The sequence below is a fragment of the Periplaneta americana genome, chromosome 16 (genome assembly GCF_040183065.1).
Source record: "Periplaneta americana isolate PAMFEO1 chromosome 16, P.americana_PAMFEO1_priV1, whole genome shotgun sequence".
NCBI classification, from domain to species: domain Eukaryota; kingdom Metazoa; phylum Arthropoda; class Insecta; order Blattodea; family Blattidae; genus Periplaneta; species Periplaneta americana.
This window is the reverse complement of record NC_091132.1, coordinates 186271552-186292230: the sequence shown is the minus strand read 5'-3', so window position 1 is coordinate 186292230 and position 20679 is coordinate 186271552. Positions and strand designations below refer to the sequence as shown.

Below are 20679 nucleotides of genomic sequence, written 5' to 3'. Positions count from 1 at the left end.
CAAGGGGAATACCAAGGGAATAAGGGGTATAGAAGGAGAACGAGGGAGAATACATTGAGAATAAAATGAATATAAGTAGAACAAGATGAAAACAAGGAGAACAAAGGGAAGACATAGAGAACAACGGACATACAAGAAGGACGAGAGAATACAAAGAGAATAAGAAAATACAAAGAGAACACAGAAAATAGAAAAACGACTAGGGAAATAAAAGGAGATCGAGGGGAAGAGGTTGACGGAAAGAAATTGAGGTCAAGAGCAAAACAAGGAGAACAAGGCAAATATAAAGAGAACAACGGGAATACAAGAACAACGAGGGGAATACAAAGAGACCGAGAAGATTCAGAACAAGATGGAAACAGGGAGAGAAATAGGAATACAAGGAGAACGGGGGGAATACAAAGAGAATGAGGGAAAGCCGAGGAGAACAATAGGAAGATAATGAGAATAAGAGGAATTCAAGAAGAACAAGGGGAAATGAAGGAGAAGAGTGTAAATCAAGGAAAATAAAGGGAAGACAATGAAAAGAAAGGAACACAAGGAAAACAAAGGGAAGACGAGGATAAGTGGAAATCAAGGCGAACAAGGTAAAAGGGGTTGCATTTTATATGACGGTCAATTCCAAAATCTTTCTTCCATATATAGTGTGGACAAAGATCTTTTACATTAAGGCACAATTGTATAAAACTCCCTGACTAAAGATCAATTTTGATCGAAGATCGAAAAGTAAACCGAGTTCAGACACTTCTTCTATTGTATAAAACTTTTCTGCGATCAAATTACCTTGGTTCAAATGCAATCTAAGTTCACGTGAAAAGGATTTGGCAACGTTGCATAAACAGGTGAAATACGTGATGCGCGGACCATGTTATACAGGTTTGTTCAGTGTTGCCAATCTAGCGATTTTAACTCTTTTTCAACAACAATTTCTTTTAACTTTTATATTGCTTAAATAGGGATTTAGTGGCCTTTTTAGCACCCCATAGTGACCAAATTTAATCTTTCTTTGTTGATAATGAGAAATCTAGCGACTTTACAACTACTTTTTGGCAACTTTCCGTCTTACATTCTGTTGGAGACTCTGTTTTTTTTTTTTTTTCAATGTAAATAATGGCGGACAATAAGAAGAAGGTTGACTGTTCTCCAAGTTGTTATCATGTTATGGTGTTTGATACTGCTAAACATAATAAAGCTTTATAAAACGACAATTTTCGTTTAGTAATACAGTTAATTGAACATTTATGAATGTACCTATCATATCCATTAATAATTAATGGTTGTTATAAACATAATATAATTATAGGTTATGTTATTTGATACTGCTGAACACGATAGAGCCTTATAAAATATAAGATTGTTTGTGTATTAAGGCAAGAAATTGAAAGAAATATATATAAATGTACCTAACATATCTATTAATATTAATAATAATGGATATTTTATTTGCACAATCTGTCACTCGTATATTTCAAACAGAAAAGAAATAACTGAACTTGGATCATCTAACTTAATCGGAGAAATTTCTTCAGTCAAAGTTGACTTTAGTTTGAGACAAATTAATCTCAGATTAGACTTTATACAACACAAAATTCCAAGTTCAGCTGAAACAAGGATCAATTTAACCTCTGATCTAAGATTAAATGGTTTATACAATCGGGCCTAAGAAGCACGTTTTAGACTTAATGTTAACAGTACACAGTTCACAACAAGCTAATACTAACCAAAATAAGTAATGCCATGAGATAAGGATCTCTAATCCCTTATAGGTGATTAGCTGCGTGGATTTTTCCAGGCTCTCCCCAAACCTTAAGGCGAATGTCAGGTATTCTCATTGTCCCATCTCTTCAAAATATCTCGCTATCAACAATTTACCGACGCCAGATCCACTCTCAGTTCATGTGGATCGAGTGCTAATGCTCTGGTCTTTCATCCAAGCGATCCGGGTTTGGTACCCGGCCATGGAATTCGTTGCGGACACAGCAGACGTTGCAGATAGTTTTTCTCGGGATACTCCCGTTTCCCTCTATCGTTCCACTAACATCCCCCATTTCTTCTCTCATCTATCATCTGCAGTAATTAAAAAAAAAAGACTTGGGTGAATTTTTGTGGGTAGCACGTAGTGATGGGTAAATTCTGGGAACTTTGTCATCGAGAATATTTTCCAAAAATTCCCAGTCACCAAAAATGGAAAAGATTGTTAAAGTTAAGTGATATTATTGAGATCACACCGGGAATTGTGTTAACTGCAGACATTTTTCATTCGTAGAACACTGGAAACTATAGTATTAAATATGGACGCAGAACTCTTATTGTTTTAATAATTATCAGCTATTTAACAAGTTAACAAAAATTCCGTTTTTCAATTGATTAGCAATTTTATTGCCATTTCAGATTGGAGTTAAAATATACTAATTTAAGTAATACATAATAGTAATATACGTTACAAGAGCGGTATGTTGACGTTTTCATGGTCGAGAACATGAAAACAAACATACCGCTCGTGTATCGTACATTATTTTGTGCGAAGATCGTTTATTACATACCTGAAAGACGAATTTCTAATTAGTTGCAATGAAATCTCCATGTTGGTTTCTGTTTAATGACGGCAACTTCGGAAAACCAAAATATGTTTCTTCAACATTGTTGCTATAAAATGTTTTCTGTGTTTACTATACTCCAACAGGCCGTGATATACGTCTGTCTTTTTTTTCCCCCAGTCTATAAATGCGAACTTAAAACAAACGGTAAGGTTATGTAATGATTTATTTTTCATTTTAATATTTTAACAATATTATTTATATAACATATTGCAGTAATAACATCGGCATCTGGAATCTTGTTGATTTTTTCACGGCTTCCGTAATGTTACTTGTGTCAGGAATGTAATAAGTTTCGTGGAGTAGTAGACTTTACTTAATTTTTGCAAATATTTAAAAACAATAATTAACATTGCAATTTAGGTGAAATTGCAGTGGTAAGTTTCCAATTTATAATTATTACTATGTTAAACGTCTCTAAAAATAATATGTTAAAAGCCTAAAGCAGTAAAATGAATGTCGCGCTTAAGCGGTAAGAAGAGGGAAATTGTTGTGTGTGTTACGTTGGGAATACTGAATGTGGTATTTCACACTTACCGCGTATTGGTTCTGTACTGAATACAAGCAAATACGCACGATCTCACACAAGAAGTAATACAGAGATCAGCCAGTCTAAGAGACTGAACAATAATACATATATTCACTATAAATTCAAATTATAAATTTTGAATGCCTATTTTGCCTGCCTATTTAAACTGTTTTAATGCCTAAAAATTCGCAGCGTAGTAATTAAAATAGTTGTTTAGTAATATAATGATAAAATATATACAGATATACAATATTAATTATTACTAATGCTTATCACCGAACACAAGTTAAATTTAACAATAATTGTGTCCTACAGTATTAAAACATTTTTTTTCAACTAAATCAAAACTCGATTAATCTGTCGATTGATCGATTAAATTCAAATAGTTAATCGATTAAATATTTTGATCGATCAACAGCACTAAAAAATATGCATCTAAAAGTCATAAATCATTACTTAAAAAATTGAATTATGGTTTATTTAACGACGCTCGCAACTGCAGAGGTTATATCAGCGTCGCCGGTGTGCCGGAATTTTGTCCCGCAGGAGTTCTTTTCAGTAAATCTACTGACATGAGCTTGTCGCATTTAAACACACTTAAATGTCATCGACCTGGGCTGGGATCGAACCCGCAACCACGAGCATAGGAGGGCAGCGCTATACCAACCACGCTACCCAGGCCGACCTCACGACTTAAAATATATTGAAATATATTGAACCAATGAACCAACAGGATTACAACGAAGAACTAAACACAATCAAATACATAGCACAAGAAAACGGATACAACCCCAACATAATAGACAACATAATAGCCTACGTAAGACAAAACAAAACCACAAAAAACAGAAGAATACAACACAAACACAAGAACACAAAAAATACATCACACTAACATACGAAAACAAAAACACACATAAAATTGCAACCTCATTCAAGAAATTAAATTACAACGTCGCATACAGAACAAATAACACTCTACAAAAACATCTCAACACACAAACAACACAAACAAACAAATACAACCACACAGGCGTATACAAACTCAAATGTAACACCTGCAACAACTTCTACATAGGACAGACAGGCAGATCATTTCAAACACGTTACAAAGAACACATCACAGCCATAACAAAATTACAAAACACTTCCACATATGCAGAACACATCACAAATGCCAACCACACCTACAGAGACATCAACACAGACATGGAAATACTGCACATCCAACCAAAAAGCCAGAAACTCAACACACTAGAACAATATGAAATATACAGACACACGAAAACACACTCCAACGATGTTCTCAACACACAACTCAATTTCAAAACACACACACTCTTTGACTCTACACTACGAACGCACCCTCACAGGAAACAAGAGGCGCCAAGACCAACAACGACCAGTTCTGAAGATGACCCAAAATAGGTCGAAACATGTTAACAAGGTACGTTAAAATTTAACACAAATATTCCGAAGTGATACAGTGTTAAAAGTTGTGTAATCAAGATGTATAAAATACATTCCTAAAATACGACCGCATATTTTTCTGCTTCTCAAGTTTCAAATATAAACAAATTTATAAAGATTTTTTTTTTCTGTGCTTTCGTTTACAAAATATTCAAATTAAATCAAATGACTCGTTTCCGGGATTATGAATATTATCTTTTGCGTGAAATCGGGAGAGCGAAAGTTCATTTTCTTATTGATGTTTATGCTATATGATTTCATATAGGTCTGTGTACGCTTGTTAAATAATAGCTCAAGAAGTTGAACTGTGACCTGGACCAGTACTATTATTCACAACACGATAAAGGAAATGAACTATTGCGAAAACTTCATGGCAAGGAAATATATTATATTATCTTCATGATATATTTTGACGTGTATCGTATACAGGGTTAGTTAAAAGTCCCGCACCACCTAAATAACTTTTGAAGCATACGGTTCAGTGATATGAAACTTGGTATGTGAGGATAACCATATGCAAAGAACTCAATAATGGTATTACCGAGTTTTTTTCTACTTCCGGTTTAACCGTAAGTAACTCCAACTCTCTTATTTTATATATATATATATATATATATATATATATATATATATATATATATATATTACTCTTCTTCCTCCTACTAACACTCCTCACATGTAAACAGTTCTTCACCAAATCCTCCAAGCAGATGTTGAACAGTGTCTATGATAAAGGATATACTTGACGTACTCCTCTCCCTATTTCACTTCCTTCAGACATTTCTTCTCTATCCTGACTTTGACTTGTTGTTTCATATAAATATTACTGAACGGTTTTCTCTCTTTCCAATCCACATCAGCTTTCTTTAGGATTTCCACCAATTTATTCCAATCCACTCTGTCAAACGTCTTTTCTAAGTCTTCAAATACTACATACACTTCTTTATTATTCTCTAAGAATTTTTCGCCGATTGTTCGTAGCACTCCAATTGCATCTCTCGTACCTTTTCTCTTCATGAAGCCAAACTGCTCTTCTTCCAATTGTTCTTCCATCTTAGAATATAAATTTCGATTCAGTATTCGCAGGAGAATCTTCCCCGAGTGTAATATCAGGCTGATAGTCCTGAACTCGTTGCATTTCTTTGCATTATTTTTCTTCGGTATTGGAAGCGACACTGTCTCTGTAAAATCTTTAGGCCCTTCGACTTTCCCATAGCTATATTTACAGAGTGATTTATATAGAACTGACACATTTCTTTCATTAATTGTTTCAAAACGAATTGTGCTAGCGACAACTTATTATACCTAAAATGTAGAGAAATTTTGGGAGATTAAGTAACCCCATAGAAAGAAGTCCGGCGTTGTCAAATCCGGAGATCTCGGTGGCCACAGGTTCCTGGAAATTATTCGGTCGTCACATAACCGGATAAATGGAACCATGCTTCATCTGTGAACCATGTGATGGACAATATGGCAGGATTTTGCACAATGAACGTCTGAAACCAACGACAATAATTCAACCTTTTATCCTTATCTGGTTCCTGTAGCTAATGAACAACCGTAACCCTATATGGTTTTAGGCCTGCACTTTTCTCAGCTCTCTGACACATTGAGTAGGTGTACCCTGTCTCCTGCGACAAACGTCTTAATGATTTTTTGGGTGACTGCTCCAGTCGTGCTCTTACGTCAACAACGACCGTGGGAAGCCTATATGAACGATGCTTGCCCTTTTCACTCACCAGAGATCCAGTTGTTTCCAATTTGTTTACCAGTCCCAGTATTGTATTTCTTTTGGGAGGATTGCGAACACCAAATTCTCTCTGGTATGCCCTTTGAGTAGCTGTAATTGATGGAGCAGTCACCCAAAAATCATTAAGACGTCTGTCGCAGGAGACAGGGTACACCTACTCAAAGTGTCAGAGAGCCTAAAGCCATATAGGGTTACGGTTGTTCATCAGCTACAGGAACCAGATAAGGATAAAAGATTGAATTATTGTCGTTGGTTTCAGACGTTCATTGCGCAAAATCCTGCCATATTGTCCATCACATGGTTCACAGATGAAGCATGGTTCCATTTATCCGGTTATGTGACGACCGAATAATTTCCAGGAACCTGTGGCCACCGAGATCTCCGGATTTGACAACGCCGGACAACATTTGCTATAGAGGTAAATAATCTCCCAAAATTCCTCTACATTTTAGGTATAATAAGTTGTCGCTAGCACAATTCGTTTTGAAACAATTAATGAAAGAAATGTGTCAGTTCTATATAAATCACTCTGTAGTTGCATAATGATAGAATTCCCTTCTTGTCTTCATCAAGCACCAAGCATTTCTCCAATTCACTGGGGATTCCATCAACTCCTGTTGCTTTCTTATTCTTCATTTCCTTAAGCGCTAGTTCTACTTCTTCCCTTATAATAGAAAATTCTTTTTCGTGTTTGATACGTCTGGGTCGTCTTCTATAAATTTGAGTGTAAATTCTAAACAACAGTTCGCTACCGCATTGTCGATAAAAATAACGTTCATAACAATAATTACCATTGTTGGGCGACTCGTATTGCAGTCGTGGTCAACTTATATATTTACTAGTGGCTTGTGCAGCAAATGCTGCAAACTAAGTTCATTACACTGGTGGCCATAATTCTGGAAACTTTTTGTTTTTGTACTGAATTATTATAACATTTGTATTAATTCACAGATTTATACAATTAAAAATGTTATTCGTGACTGACCCGTTACTTATGAGGTTGTAATAAAAGTATTATATTAAATCCTGAATATTTTAACAATAAATGATCATTACTATGTGGGAAATTATGTTCTTGTCGTTTAAGATCTAAATATTAATTTCAGATTTCATTATAATTTCCCATTATTTACTGTAATAAAAACTGGTCCATTGTTGAGTTTAAGATTATTGTTGATCAGTAGAAGTATTGTTGAGCACTGATAGCATAAAATACTAAGTCAATTGTTGTGTAGAACTTCCTATATCTCTTTAGAAGATTTCCTTCGATCTTTCAATGCTATTCGACAAATCTGCCTCACATCTCTTGGACTTACTTCAGGTTTTCTACCAGTCCTAAGTGTTGTTTTACAAGATTTTGTGGATTTGTACTTCTGCCATACCTTCTGGACGCTAGACAATGTAGCACCATTACCAAGTTTTCTTGCAATTTCCTTGATTGTGTAGCCTTCTTCTCGAAGTGTGACTGCCCTAGAAGGTGTTCAGTTCTTTCGTGGATCCATTGTGATAAAATGATCAATAAAGTTTGTTGTAAAGCAATCAGGTGTTAACCTAACGAAATCTTAAGTCAGACTAATGATAGAAGCAAATTAATAATGTACATATTTTATGCTACCAGTGCTCAACAATGCTTCTACCGATCAACAATAATCTTAAAATCAACAATGGACTAGTTTTTATTTCAGTAAATATTGGAAAAATCATTATGAAATCTGAAATTAATATTTAGATCTTAAACGACAAGAACATAGTTTCCCACATAGTATTGATTATTTATTGTTAAAATATTCAGGATTTAATATAATACCTTTATTATAACCCCATAATTAACGAATCAGTCACGAGTAACATTTTCAATTGTATAAATCTGTGAATCAATGCAGATGTTATAATAATTCAGTACAAAAACAAAAAATTTCCAGAATTATGGCCACCAGTGTAGATATTCAAATAAAAATTTTTCAGATTTATTTTCAACGAAGAATACCAGACATTTTGAAAGTTATTTGCTTCCGTAATAATGAAACATACTCCCTCTGAATGGTTTTTTTATGCCAAATACTTTTTCTTGAATCTATCCACCTTCAGTGTTTGAGTTTCAACGCGAAAACGCAAGTAACAATGTCAGGACCATCAGTGGGTTTTTCATGTGGGAATAATGCAGTAGCTATTTCAGGTCATTGTGGATTGTAGATGAAAGTTAAAAAAAAAGTCAGGTTTGCTATGCTTTCGAACAATAGACGTAGATAGCATCTTGGTATAGCTGCTGCATGTAGAGCTTGAAATATAGAGGGTAAAATCATTTTATTGTGCTAAGAGATCTTTCTGAAATGATCGGGAGACTACAGAATTCTTATTTTATCAGTAAGTAATACCTTATGGTCTTATCTTAGAAACTGTAATTTTTGCGCTCTCTCGAGCCAATACTGAAGAAAATGACGCGTATAAATATCTACACCACACCGCCATTAAGTATATGGAAAAAAAAACGCAACCCCACTTGATTAATAACTATACAAATATTCGATTTTTAATAACAATATTATTATCTTACGTAAGTTTTGCAGTTATATACTATATAGCCGCCACTCAGTAAATTATAGAAATGAAGATTTAATTTAAGATATTCTTTACATCTAATTACATAACCCCAAAACGTTTCACTTTCATAACATCAATATAGCATTAATATGTATAATTAATGAAAAATAGTCACATCATGGTATTAACTATAATAATATTTCATTTGTAATCGTAATAATGTCATCAAAGCCACCTCAAGTTTTGTAGATTTTAATATCCAACACATAACTCTACTCAGAAAATTACACACAGCAGAATCAGACCTGTGAATTACTTTTAGTAAGTCGTGAAGTTTTTAATAACCAATTGCATTTATTTGAGCTCTAAATATGTCAGCATTCCTGCAGGTCATGGCCTTCGTGTAATAGCCTATTATTTATTGTAGTGTGTGTTTTGTTTTATACTGAAATGCAATTAGTTCTCAAAACTGACGAAAGATGGATTTTGGAAAATAGGAAAATCATGTAGGAAAACTAACGCTTCAACGAAAGTTACTATTTTGCTGAAAATACTTGGATGCCGACCTGCAAAATGGCGGGTCATTCACAGTGGCGTAGCGTTAATGTAAGCTAAAAAGCTCAGCTGCCCCAGTTAATAATAATTTCATAATAAACCTGCAGTTTATGAAGAAAATTATTTATTAATTTTAATAGAATTTATATTTACGCGTTAAATATTGTGATGCGGCAGCTCAGGATTATTTGTGATGCAGCAGTAAACAAGAAGCCTGCACACACTAGCTTCCAAGCAGACCGGTTTCTTCTGTGTAATCCACCCCACAGATTTTCTAACTAAACTACCCTAGTCGCAAGGCTCGCAAGAAGCTAGCTTTAACATTTAAAATAAGTAGTTTCCGAGTTATCCCTTTTCGTCAGTTGTGTTCAGTTGAAGTGTTAGTGTGCATTGTGGCTGATATAATAGATAATGAGTGAAATAACAGTTCCTGACACTAATTTACTTGAATATTTTTAGGACAATTGTATTATCAAAACTGACTTACGAACAAAAGTGTGATTTAAAAAACAAATGACCGACTCCCTTGCTGTCAATGAAGGACACAACCAAAAGACAGACGCATACTTACGTAATGATACTAATATTGTGATTTCTCTAAGTATGACAGGGAGTGAGCTAATGTTATACGTATACGTGTCTATTTGTTAGAGATATGTGTAAACCATGAAATCATATTTTACTACGTATCATTTGAGGTGATGCCTTATTGGTGTTACTTACGATGTTCCAACCAATCTTCGACTGCTGACATGACATTGACTACTATTTATTTTAAGACTGTATTTTTGTAATACGTTTTCTCATATTGCATGAAAGACAACTTGAGTTAGCTTCCCCTACTCAAAATTTCATGCTACGCTACTGGTCATTCATTAAAATCTGTTCAGCCGTTTACCCGTAATTTTCATTACCAGTTCAAATTATATATATATATATATATATATATATATATATATATATATATATGGTGAAGCGTAAGTAATATCACTAATTTCAGGGGGTCACTCTGTGAGATAGTTTAAACAAAAAGTTTAATACAATGTTACTAGTTTTTGCATCCTTAAGGAGATAAAAATTGTTTTATATGAAACATTTCATAGCGTGTTTTGGGAAAGTCATTGATTTAATTCCCAATATGCTCAGTCAATTTAAGAGAGCAGTTTGTTATGATAATAAATGATTAAAAGAATTTCAGTTTTGTCCTTGAAATGTGCAGATATTTGATATGGACAAATATAACTTTGAAAAATTACTTTGCAGAACGAAAAGTTACATCTGTTCGGATCAAATGCACACTTCAAGGACAAGCTGAAATTCTTCAGTTATTTATTACCATAATACACTGCTATCTTGAACTGACTAATAATGTTGGGAATTCAATCAATGACTTTTCCAAAACACGCTATGAAATGTTTCATATAAAACAATTTTTATCTCGAAAAGAAAGCAAAAACGATCAAAATTGCATTAAACTTTTTGGTTTGAAATATCTCAGACAATAGCCCCCTGAATTTAATGACATTACTCTATTTACAGTTCACCCTGTATAAACAAATATAATTATTCACTGCACTAGTAACATACACAGTAAGGAAACTATTAGTTGCGTACCTAACGGGGATAAATTGTATTTAGTATTTATTTATTTAACCTGGTAGAGATAAGGCCGTCAGGCCTTCTCTGCCCCTCTACCAGGGGATTGCAACTATAATATGAACAATAAAATTACAATTAACATTAAATTTACAATTACAATTACAATAAAAATTAAAGTACGACAAGATTACCTGATTAATGAAAGCTAGACATTTTATCATAGAAGTTAAGAACAAAGAATATTTTTTTGTATTTACTGAATTGCAAATTAAACCTACAATAACAAAAATCTATAGTAATGAAATTACCGGATATTGAAATATTTTGTGATAGATTAAGAGAACTATTTACAAGAAACCATGTCTGAACGAGTTTCAATTACTGACCAAGTGCCTAGTAAGTTTGTGTTTGAATTGAATTTTATTTCGACAGTCCCTGATGCTAGCAGGTAACGAATTCCAGAGTCTTGGCAGGGCTATTGCGAAAGAGGATGAGTATGAGGAGGTGCGATGGGATGGTATTGTTAGTATTGTTTCATGGCGAGAGCGTGTGTTCAGATTGTGGTGGGAAGAAAAGTAAGTGAAGCGAGACGACAGGTACGAAGGAATAGAAGAGTTCAAGATTTCGAAGAGAAGGAGAAGTGAATGTAAATTTCTTTTCTTATCTTGTGTCCTTGGCAGGGATAAATTAATACTCTTTCAGCAGGGAACACCAAATTCTCCAGATGGGGCAATCCCCGGTATTCCCTGTTCAATTCTCAGTCTGGTTTTACGTCAAAAATTTTGTGTGAGAAATGTAACATAAAATGATGTAACAAAATGATGAATATTTATGAAAATGCTATGCTTACTATTTTTTTTTTCATTAAAATATCGAATCACATTTTGCGTTTACTTTGTTTGACAACTAAGCAGTTTATTGAATAAAAACTGTTCTTGCGCAACAGTTATTATCAGATTGATCTGAAACTTCTCACAGAGGGAAATGAAATGTTGATCAAGAAAATTTAAACGCATTCGTATGAAGTGTTAATATCAAGTTCCTTCCGGAAATATTCATATTGCACTTACAAGCAAACGTTCTGATGGGGGCAGATAAAAAATTAAATTTTTTTCTTCCACCATGTTAATAATGTCAAAAGAAGTGCTTATACAAATTTTGGCCACTCGACCGCAATTACGAGGGCCGTAAAAAAATAAGTACGCCAGGGGCCGTTAACAGAAAAAAAACACAATTTCATTGGACAAATTTATTGGAACAGACACAGCAATTGTTGAGCTATTTTTCAACATATTTTTCATCGGAATTGAGACATTTCTCATATCATGGGCTCGCAGGAGAGAGATGCAGACGCAGTCAAACGCTAGTTCAGATCTGAGGCGGCTGACTTCTACGACACAAAAATTGATCCCATGGTATGACAAATGTCTCAATTCCAGGGGGGATATGTTGACAAATAGCGGAACAATTGCTGTATCTGTTTCAGTAAATATTTCCATGCAATTCTGCTTTTTTCTATAAACGGCCCCAGGGAAAATCACTTTCTGGACGGTCTCGTAATTGCGGTCGAGTGGCCAAAATTTGTATAAGCACTTCTTTTAACATTATTAACATGGTGAAAGAAAAAAATTTAACTTTTTTATCTGCCCCCATCAGAACGTTTGCTTGTTAGATAATAGTAATATACGTTACAAGAGCGGTATGTTGACGTTTTCATGATCGAGGAAAAGATTGAAAAAGCGAAACGTAGTTGAGCTTTTTTAATTTCCGAGAACATGAAAACAAACATATCGCTCGTGTATCGTACATTATTTTGTGCGAAGATCGTTTATTACATACCTGAAAGACGAATTTCTAATTAGTTGCAATGAAATCTCCACGTTGGTTTCTGTTTAATGACGCCAACTTCGGAACACCAAAATATCTTTCTTCAACATTGTTGCTGTAAAATGTTTTCTGTGTTTACTATACTCCAGCAGGCCGTGACATACGTCTGTCTTTCCCCCCCCCCCCGCCCCCAGTCTATAAATGCGAACTTAAAACAAACGGTAAGGTTATGTAATGATTTATTTTTCATTTTAATATTTTAACAATATTATTTATATAACATATTGCAGTAATAACATCGGCATCTGGAATCTTGTTGATTTTTTCACGGCTTCCTTAATGTTACTTGCATTACAAATGCAGTAACTTTTGTGGTGTTGTAGAGATTATTTAATTTTTGCAAATATTTAAAAACAATAATTAACAGTGCAATTTAGGTGAAATTGCAGTGGTAAGTTTCCAATTTATAATTATTACTGTGTTAAACGTCTCTAAAAATAATATGTTAAAAGCCTAAAGCAGTAAAATGAATGTCGCGCTTAAGCGGTAAGAAGAGGGAAATTGTTATGTGTTACGTTGGGAATATTGAATGTGGTATTTCACACTTACCGCGTATTGTTTCTGTGCGGAAAACAAGCAAATACGCACGATCTCGCACAAAAAATATGCTGTAATGATAAATTCATGAAATTATATAGGGTGTTTCCGAGATGGTGTTACAAACTTTCAGGGATGATGGCGAAGGGCACATGTATCAATTTGAGATAAGGAACCCTGGTCCGGAAAAGACCGAGTCGAAAGTTACAAGCAAAAACAGTTCTCTGAAAATGAAATAATTTTATTCCTCTGTACACCTTATTTATGTGTATTTATCTGTACATCTTACACATACTGTATTCATCTGACGTTGTTTACGTTGTCTACTTACAGTATTCTATTCAGTGCGCTGTCTGAGGGATGGGGACAGGAAACTACACTAAAGTAATGCAGATGGCGTAATGTGTAACGGACATGGTCGGTCCTGATATGCACGTCTGTAGACAGCAGAGTATGTGTACAAGTTGCAGTGTGCAGTCGATCAGTCCTAGTGAAATGGAGGAGTACACGAGAGCGGAATAAGCAGACCTGATTTTCGAATACGGATGAGCCAATGGGAACAGTAGACAAGCTCACACATTGTATCGGGAACAAGTACCCACGTAGGAGACATCCCGCCCATATCATTTTTCCACGACTGTTCCAAAGGTTAAGGGAAGGAGTGCACGTGGTGCCAAATTACAATTCCATTCCCACACAACTATTTTTGCTTATAACTTTCGACTCAGTCATTTTCGGACCAGGGTTCCTTATCTCAAATTGATACATGTGCCCTTTGCCATCATCCCTGAAAGTTTGTAACACCACCTCGGAAACACCCTGTATATGCGACTCTCTATTTAGACTGAACTCAAAAAGGTATTTAATTTTTTATTCTCATGACTATTTTCAAGCTCTTGGGCTAATATGAACTAAAAATTTTGAAAACTTTGTCGCAAGGAGCGTTTTTAGTGACGTCAATATAAAATATATTAAGAAAATATATAATTTCAAAACTGTTTGCCCTGACGGCACCAAATTTTGTACAGATGATAGCATTGTAGGCCTGTTATGTAGTTTAAATTTAAAAAATTTTGGACGAAAACTGTAGAAGTTTTAAAAAGTATGTGTCCTCTTGAAAATCAGGGTTGACAAAATCAATATACATCTGGTGTTCTTAATTTTTTTTCGGGTTTTTTCTTGTTTGCAAACTTGTTTGAAATATCTGACATTTTTTTAATATGATTTAATTATTACAGTGGCTACTACTATGTAAATTCTAAGAATTGTTGCTGGATTGTTTAATTAGATACTAAACAAACAACAATTACTTAGGCATTTTAATGATTGCTTACAAGAATTAATCAATAAGTTAAATTTGATACCGGTATACTATTATAGGATAGGCACTTACTTAATAATGATTTGCACAGTATAAACTAATAAAAGTGATTGGAATTGATTTTTTACCACTTCCAGCTTTATTACAATTTATTTTTATTTATGTAAATTAAAAAAAAACACTCTCAGTCAAAAACCCGCGTGTTTTTTCACCTGAGTCGGGGAAAATCATTCCAACCCTGTTAAAAATGGCTGAGATGTATCTACATTAGTATTTATGTATTTATTTTGCTAATAATTGTAACAAAATATAATATAAACAGATAAAACTTTAGCTCATCCCTGAAAGAGTAGAACTCTTGCTCAGTGGTGGATTCCTGAATTTAAATTAAGAAGTGTATAATAGAATTTGTCTTATGTCCGCTACACAATAAGAATAGATAAATTTAAATGTACAACTTCACATTATTTCTAAAATCTATACCTAACTTTTTAATTGTAATACTAGAACTATTAGAACTGACAAGATTAGGATATTTAAAAATAAATTTGTTATATATTCTTGGGCCTAAATTACTTCTATCATTAAATACTGTAGTAGTGTTGCATTTTGGTTCAAACAATCTGAAAGAATTCATACCTTTGTTTCTTAACTATGAGAATAAAATTCAAAATTATTTCGATTGTTATGTATGAATTTTATCAATACAATATAATAAATTAATTTGTTTGATTTTTAAAACATTGAAGTCTAAAAACAATTTTTAAGATGGAAAATCAATGGGTTTATGAAGACATATTTTAATTATTTTCTTCTGTAATAAATAAAGTGGATTAAAATTTGTTTTAAATAAGCTACCCCATCCTATAATTCCATAGGCCTTCATAATTACCGATTGAAATAAAGTTAAGTATATTGTGCTTAATAAACTTATTGACAAGTAATTTCTCAATAAAAGGAAATAATATATTATTTTACGTAATTTATTACAAAGGTAATTAATGTGTTGGTTCCATTTTAAATTATTGTCGAAAATTACGCCTAAATATTTCACTTAAAAGGACTCCTTAATAATGGGATATTACAGTGAATTACTGTTTGCTGCAATTTTTATATTATTTATTTTTTCTTTTCCAAAATTTGGCTCATTTTTTTTTTTTTGCAAAAATTAATATCGAATGGAAGTTGTTGCAGCAATGGTATTTCTACACATACAAAAATTAAAATTGTGGGTAAATTAAGAACAAAGAATTCAAATTTTACTATGTTCATCGTTAAAATACATGAATGAAGCGAAGATTCGAAAACAGTATAAAATAATAAAACATTATTGGAATTGTTAATAAAGAAAGATTTTTTACCACTTGCAGCTTTACTACAACTTCTTTATGTAAATTAAAAAAAAATACTCTCAGCCAAAAAAAAAAACGGGTTTTTTTTTCAGGTGGCTCGGGGAAAATCATGCCAACCCTATTAAAAATGGCTGAGATGTATCTATATTAGTGAATTAATATTTCCTGCTACTTTTATTTTATTTATATTTTTATTTTCCAAAATTTGGCCCAATTTTTTTTTTTTGCAGAAATTAATATGGAATTGAAGTTGTTGCAGCAATGGTATTTCTACACATATAAAAATGAAAATTGTGCGTAAAATAAGAAAACAAATTCAAATTTCACTATGTTCACCGTTTAAATAATTGAATGAACCGAAGATTCGAAAACGGTATAAAATAATAAAAAATTATTGGAATTGTTAATAAAGAAAGATTTTTACCACTTGCAATTTTATTAAATTCTTTATGTAAATTAAATTTAAAAACACTCTGTCAAAAAAGCACGGTTTTTTTTTCAGGTGGATCGGGGAAAATCATGCCAACCTTGTCAAAAAATGGCTGAGAAATACCTATATTAGTGAATTACTGTTTCCTGCTACTTTTATTTTATTTATATTTTCATTTTCCAAAATTTGGCCCAATTTTTTTTTGCAAAAATTAATATCAAATTGCAGTTGTTGCAGTAATGACATTTCTACACATATAAAAATGAAAATTGCGCGTAAATTAAGAAAATAAATTCAAATTTTACTATGTTTATCGTTTAAATAATTGAATGAACCGAAGATTCGAAAACGGTATAAAATAATAAAAAATTATTGGAATTGTTAATATAGAAAGATTTTTACCACTTGCAATTTTATTACAGTTCTTTATGTAAATTAAAAAAAGCACTCTCAGTCAAAACCTCACGGGGTTTTTTCAGGTTAGTCGAGGAAAATAATGCCAACCTTTTAAAAATGGCTGAAATGTATCTATATTAGTGAATTACTGTTATCTAGAATTTTTATTTTATTTATATTTTTATTTTCCAAAATTTGGCCCAATTTTGTTTGCAGAAATTAATATCGAATTGAAGTTGTTGCAGCAATGGTATTTCTACACATACAAAAATAAAAATTGCACGTAAATTTAAAAAAAAAATCAAATTTTACTATGTTCACTGTTTAAAAAAATGAATGAAGCCAAGATACGAGAACATTATAATATAATAAAAAATTATTGGAATTGTTAATAAAGAAAGACTTTTTATCACTTGCAGCTCTCTTACAATTCTTCTTTATGTAAATTAAAAAAGCACTCTGTCAAAAAAGCACGGTTTTTTTTTTCAGGTGGGTCGGGGAAAATAATACCAACGCTGTTAAAAATGGCTGAGATGTATCTATATTAGTGAATTACTGTTTCCTTCTACTTTTATTTTATTTATGTTTATATTTTCCAAAATTTGGCCCAATTTTTTTACAGAAATTTATATCGAATTGAAGTTGTTGCAGCAATGGTATTTCTACACATACAAAAATGAAAATTGCGCGTAAATTAAGAAAAAAAATTCAAATTTTGCTATGTTCACCGTTTGAATAAATGGATGAAGCTAAGATTCGAGAACAGTATAAAATAATAAACATGATTGCAATTGTTAATAAAGAAATATTTCTTTACAATTTGCAGTTCTATTACAATTCTTTTTCTGTAAATTAAAAACAAAAACCCACGGGTTTTTTCAGGTAAGCTGGGAAAATCATGCCAACCATGTTAAAAATAGCTGAGATGTATCTATTTTAGTGAATTACTATTTTCTAGTACTTTTATTTTATTTATATTTTTATTTCCCAAAAATTTTCCCAATTTTGTTTGCAGAAATCAATATGGAATTGAAGTTGTTGCAGCAATGGTATTTCTACACATACAAAAATGAAAATTGCACGTAAATTAAGAAAAAAATTCAAATTTTACTATGTTCACCGTTGAAATAAATCAATGCAACGAAGATTCGAGAACAGCATAAAATAATAAAAATGATTGGAATTGTTAATAAAGAAAGATTTTACCACTTGCACTCTTATATGACAATTCTTCTTTATGTAAAGTAAAAACAAAAAGTCTTTCAGTCAACAAAAACTCACGGGTTTTTCCAAGTGAGCCGAGAAAATCATGCCACTTACAAAATTTTATTAGAATTCTTCTTTATGTAAATAAAAAAATAACACTCTCAGTCAAAGAACCACGGATTTTTTCAGGTGAGCTGGGGGAAAATCATGCCAACTCTGTTAAAAATGGCTGAAATGCATCTATATTAGTGAATTACTGTTTCCTGCTATTTTTATTTTATTTATGTTTATATTTTCCAAAATTTGGCCCAATTTTTTTACAGAAATTAATATGGAATTGAAGTTGTTGCAGCAATGATATTTCTACACATACAAAAATGAAAATTGCGCGTAAATTAAGAAAAAAAAATTTTTACTATGTTCACCGTTTAAATAAATGAATGAACCGAAGATTCGAAAACAGTATAAAATCATAAAAATGATTGCAATTGTTAATAAAGAAAGATATTTTACCATTTGCAGCTCTATTACAATTCTTCTTCTGTAAATTAAAAACAAAAACCCAAGGGTTTTTTGAGGTGAGCCGGGGAACATCATGTCAACCCTGTTAAAAATGGCTGAGAAGTATCTATACTAGTGAATTACTGTTTTCTGGTACTTTTATTGCACTTTCCAAAATTGCACCCATTTTGTTTCCAGAAATAAATATCGAATTCAAGTTGTTGCAGCAGTGGTATTTCTACACATACAAAAATGAAAATTGTTCGTAAATTAAGAAAAAAATTCAAATTTTACTAAGTTCACCGTTTAAATGAATGAATGAAGCGAAGATTCGAAGACTGTATAAAATGATAAAGAATTATTGGAATTGTTACTAAAGAAAGATTTCTACCACTTGCAATTTTATTACAATTCTTTATGTAATTAAAATAAAAAAAAAATCTGTCAAAAACCCTCGGGTTTTTTCAGGTGAGTCGGAAAAAATCATGTCAATCCTGATCTATATTAATGAATTACTGTTTCCTGCTATTTTTATTTTATTTATATTTTCCAAAATTTGGCCCAATTTTTTTGCAGAAATTAATGTCGAATTGAAGTTGTTGCAGTAATGGCATTTCTATACACGCAAAAATGAAAATTGTGCGTAAATTAAGAAAAAAATTCAAATTTTTCTAAGTTCACCGTTTAAATAAATGAATGAAGCAAAGATTCGAGAACAATATAAAATAATAAAAATGATTGGAATTGTTAATAAAGAAAGACTTTTTTACCACTTGCAGCTCTGTTCTATAAGTTAAAAAAAAGCACTCTCAGTCGGGGAAAATCATGCCAACCCTGATCTCTATTCGTGAATTACTGTTTCCTGCAATTTTTATTTTATTTATATTTTATTTTCCAAAATTTGGCCCAATTTTGTTTGCAGAAATTAATATGGAATTGAAGTTGTTGCAGCAATGTTATTTCTACACATACAAAAATGAAAATTGCACGTAAAAAAAAAATCAAATTTTACTATGTTCACCGTTTGAAGCGAAGTTTGGAAAACATGCAGTAAAGACTGCACGGTATGGGTAGGTACTGACTTGACTGCGGACAGGGCTGGAACTGGACGACTTCGGCGCCGGCCAGGGCGCCCAGCAGCAGCGGCAGCAGCAGGCTCCACATCACGCCAGCTCGGAAACTGCGGCTTGATTGCCGCGTCCGGCCGCAGATTGGGGCAATTGCTCGGGGGAGGGTCACGTGACGAGCGTAACGCGTTGCGTCACTGGTCGGGGCACGCTTGCGACACGTGACTATCTGTTTATAAATTAACATTCGAAAATAAACAAAATCCGTAAGCACTGTGTCTCGGTTTAGTGAAGAGGAAGGGACTTGGAAGGAGTCGTTCATTGTGTTATCCAGATAAATGACTCAAGCTTTGGATAGCAATAGCGGCCGGTGATCGAAATCCTCGGTGAGGCCAGATGCAAATAGTTTAAGTGCCTCAGATAGGAAATGTGGTTTTATGATATTAATTATTATTGTTATTATATTATTAACTAGCCGTACCCGTGCACTCCGCTGCAGCCGTTAGAAATAAATATAAAGTAATTACATAATTAAAATAGGACATTTGATCCAGGGAACATTCGTGTTTGATAGAAGGATAAATCGGTTATTATGTTACTTAAATTGTATTAAAAATTAAAATGCGATCATTTTGATCCAGAGACCACTCATTTGGTGATAAAAATTATTTTAGGAAATACAGGAAACGAATGTACAGAATAGCCTATCAAGTTTTCTGTGCATAAGAAACTATTTTAATCTTACCTGTCCTCGATTCACTCAGAAGTCATTGTAATAACATAGCATTATGTCCATCTAGAGAAACTACACTTTCCAATGTGAATTAATAATTAATTATACAAATCGGTCAATTTAGCTTCCGATATTACTTCATACAAACACAGAAACATTCTCTGTAGGCTATGTTTCATAGCTTTCGATTGTTGTTGTCCAAGGCCCC

At 32.8% G+C, this 20679-nt stretch overlaps 1 protein-coding gene across 1 annotated transcript in view; it reads right to left on the bottom strand.

Annotated features, from left to right (window-relative positions):
* The window catches only part of LOC138692242 (MD-2-related lipid-recognition protein-like), a 113514-nt gene extending 93603 nt beyond the window's left edge, over nucleotides 1-19911 (bottom strand). Inside the window, exon 1 of the mRNA XM_069815378.1 lies at nucleotides 19754-19911. Coding sequence (XP_069671479.1) covers nucleotides 19754-19835 — 82 coding nt within the window. The 5' untranslated portion in view covers nucleotides 19836-19911. The remainder of the gene's footprint in view (nucleotides 1-19753) is intronic.
* Nucleotides 19912-20679: the final 768 nt, after the last annotated feature.